This window comes from Penaeus vannamei, chromosome 1 (assembly GCF_042767895.1).
Source record: "Penaeus vannamei isolate JL-2024 chromosome 1, ASM4276789v1, whole genome shotgun sequence".
Taxonomy (NCBI): domain Eukaryota; kingdom Metazoa; phylum Arthropoda; class Malacostraca; order Decapoda; family Penaeidae; genus Penaeus; species Penaeus vannamei.
Genome location: NC_091549.1, coordinates 10843414 through 10845913, shown reverse-complemented (window position 1 = coordinate 10845913; position 2500 = coordinate 10843414). Strand labels below are relative to the sequence as shown.

The 2500-nt window shown below is 48.9% G+C and overlaps 1 protein-coding gene across 7 annotated transcripts in view; it reads right to left on the bottom strand.

Annotated features, from left to right (window-relative positions):
- Klp31E (kinesin-like protein 31E) overlaps positions 1 to 2500 on the bottom strand; it is a 241789-nt gene that overhangs the window by 26922 nt on the left and 212367 nt on the right. For all 7 annotated transcript variants that reach the window (XM_070138872.1, XM_070138832.1, XM_070139035.1 and 4 more), the window contains exon 3: positions 1877 to 2104. In XM_070138872.1, the coding sequence (XP_069994973.1) occupies positions 1877 to 2104 (228 nt within the window). The remainder of the gene's footprint in view (positions 1 to 1876; positions 2105 to 2500) is intronic.

Sequence of the window (2500 nt, the reverse complement as noted above, 5' to 3'; positions counted from 1 at the left end):
CCCGTCGCAATCCCCCTCCTCCCCATCCTCCTCCTCCTCTTACCTCTCCCCTTATCCTTATCCTTGCCTCACGCCCCTACAAGCGCCCTACCTTCCCCCAAGACTCCCTTCAGTGACAGAGCCATACGCCAATCCCCAAGGAATTGAACCTAATGAAAAGCAATAACAGCGAATTTCGTCTCCAGCCATCGACGAATCAATGAACAAGCGATGAAGGTCAATTAAGCCCAAATGACGAGGCGAGAGGAAGGTCAAGGAAGCGCTTCCTCCGTCGGACAAGGACGTCGCGGCGCCCTCTGGGAGGAGGCGGCGAACGGGTGGCCGCTGCTCGATCTTCCTTCTCTCTCTCTTCTCCAGCCGTCTTCCTTTGCTCTTATTCTGTTCTCTCCCCTTTTCTCCTTCCTTTCTTCGTCTTCCTCTCTCGCCTCCTACTCACCGTTTACTCTCTTCTCCCATCCTGTCTTGTCCTTCCACTCTTCCACTCTTCCCTTCTTCCCACACCTCCTCCTCCTCCTCTTCCTCCTCCTCCCATCCACCACCTCATCCTCCCCCTCCTCCTCCTCATCCTCCTTTCCCTCCTTCTTCACTCCTACCAAGCACTTCCCTCCCTTCGCCCTCTTTCTATTACCATCCTTCTTCTTCTTCTTCTTTATCACTGCTATCATTATTATTATTATTATTATTATCATATCCATCATTATCATCATAATCATTAGTATTATCATTATTGTTATCATCATTATTATTTCTATCATCACTTATTATTACTATCATTATTATTATTACCATCACTATGATCACTATCATTACTACTATCATCGTCATTATTATCATCATTATTCCTCCCATTATTATCATATTCATTCTCCTCCTCCTCTTCCTCCTCCTCTGCTCCTCCTCCTCCTCCTCCTCCTCCTCCTCCTCCTCCTCCTCCTCCTCCTCCTCCTCCTCCCTCCTCCTCCTCTTCCATCTCCTCCTCCTCCTCCTCCTCCTCCTCCTCCTCCTCCTCTTCCATCTCCTCCCTCCTCCCTCCTCCTCCTCCTCCTCCTCCTCTTCCTCCTCCTCTGCTCCTCCTCTTTTTCGTTTCTGCTCGCCCGTTACCGCAATTATCTAATGCTGTTAACATTAAATTAGTTTCATTCTGCCCATTACGCTGTCCTGTTATATGATACTGCTTTTAGGTTTCTCTTTCTCCCTCACTTCTTCCTTTCTATTTTTTCTTTTTCTTTCTTACATTCTTCCTTTCCTCTCCTCCTCTTTCTACTACTCTACTACTCTACTACTCTCCCTCTCCCACTCCCCACTCCCCTTTCGCTTTCCCTCTCCCTCTTCCCCTCACCCTCCACTACCCCCCTCTCCTCTCACTCTCACTCCTCCTCCTCCTCCTCCTCCTCCTTCCTCTCCCTCTCCCTTTCCCTCCCTCTCCCTCTCCCTCTCCCTCTCCCTCTCCCCTCCCCTCCCCCTCCCCCTCCCCTCCCTCTCCCTCTCCCTCTCCCTCTCCCTCTCCCCCTCCCTCTCACCATTACCTCCCTCCCCCATGGCCTTCTGCCAATGACATTAACGGACAGACAAATGTAGTTTTCCCCCTATTGTCCTCCTGCTCATATAGGCCTCCTGTCACTTTTTATTTCCCTCTCGCCTTCTCTCTCCGTCTTCCTCTTTGCACGCATTCGGATCATCACATCCACACGTAGAAAGTCATACACACAAAGGAAAAAAATGCATATTCCCGCACACACATACACCCAATCACCTAGCCACGCACACAAACGCGAAACACACTACTCGCCCTCGCCCTCGCCCTCACTCTCACTCTCACTCTCACTCTCACTCTCACTCTCACCCTCACTCTCTCTCTCTCTCTCTCCTTACTCACCCTATAGTTGGGTTCGAACAGATCGATGATTTCCTCGTTGTAGAGCTCCATGAAGTGGGCGGTGACCTTGAACTCGGGGGGCGTGGTCTGGGCCTCCGCCGCGGCCGCCCTCCGCTCGTCGATGCCCTGGAAGAGGTGTGCCACGGCGCGGGGTATGATGCCCACCCCGTCGCCGCCGCCCTCCACCTCCAGGCCCGTGCCCATCGTGTAGGTCTTGCCCGAGCCCGTCTGCAGGAGGACGCACGGGAAGGGACGGTCAAAATATGATAATAAATAAATAAAAACATAATGAAGATTTTAAAGGATAAAATAACATCAAAAGAAATATTCCAAAATACTATAAAATCTAACCGACGTGAAACGAAAATAAATGGCGTGTATAAAATGGAAATAAATCATATCTGATAAACACAACAAACAATTAACAAATACGGTTACATAATCGTGACCAGTAGTGCAGGTGCAAGCATGACTAGTAAAAATATCAACACAAATGCAAAATCAAAACTCAGGCGTAATAGGACATTAAAAGTGCAAATATCGTTTGCAAAGAACTGATACAAAATAATTATAAGAGAAACAAAATAAACAAGAGAGTAAAACACCACACACCGGAACCAACAT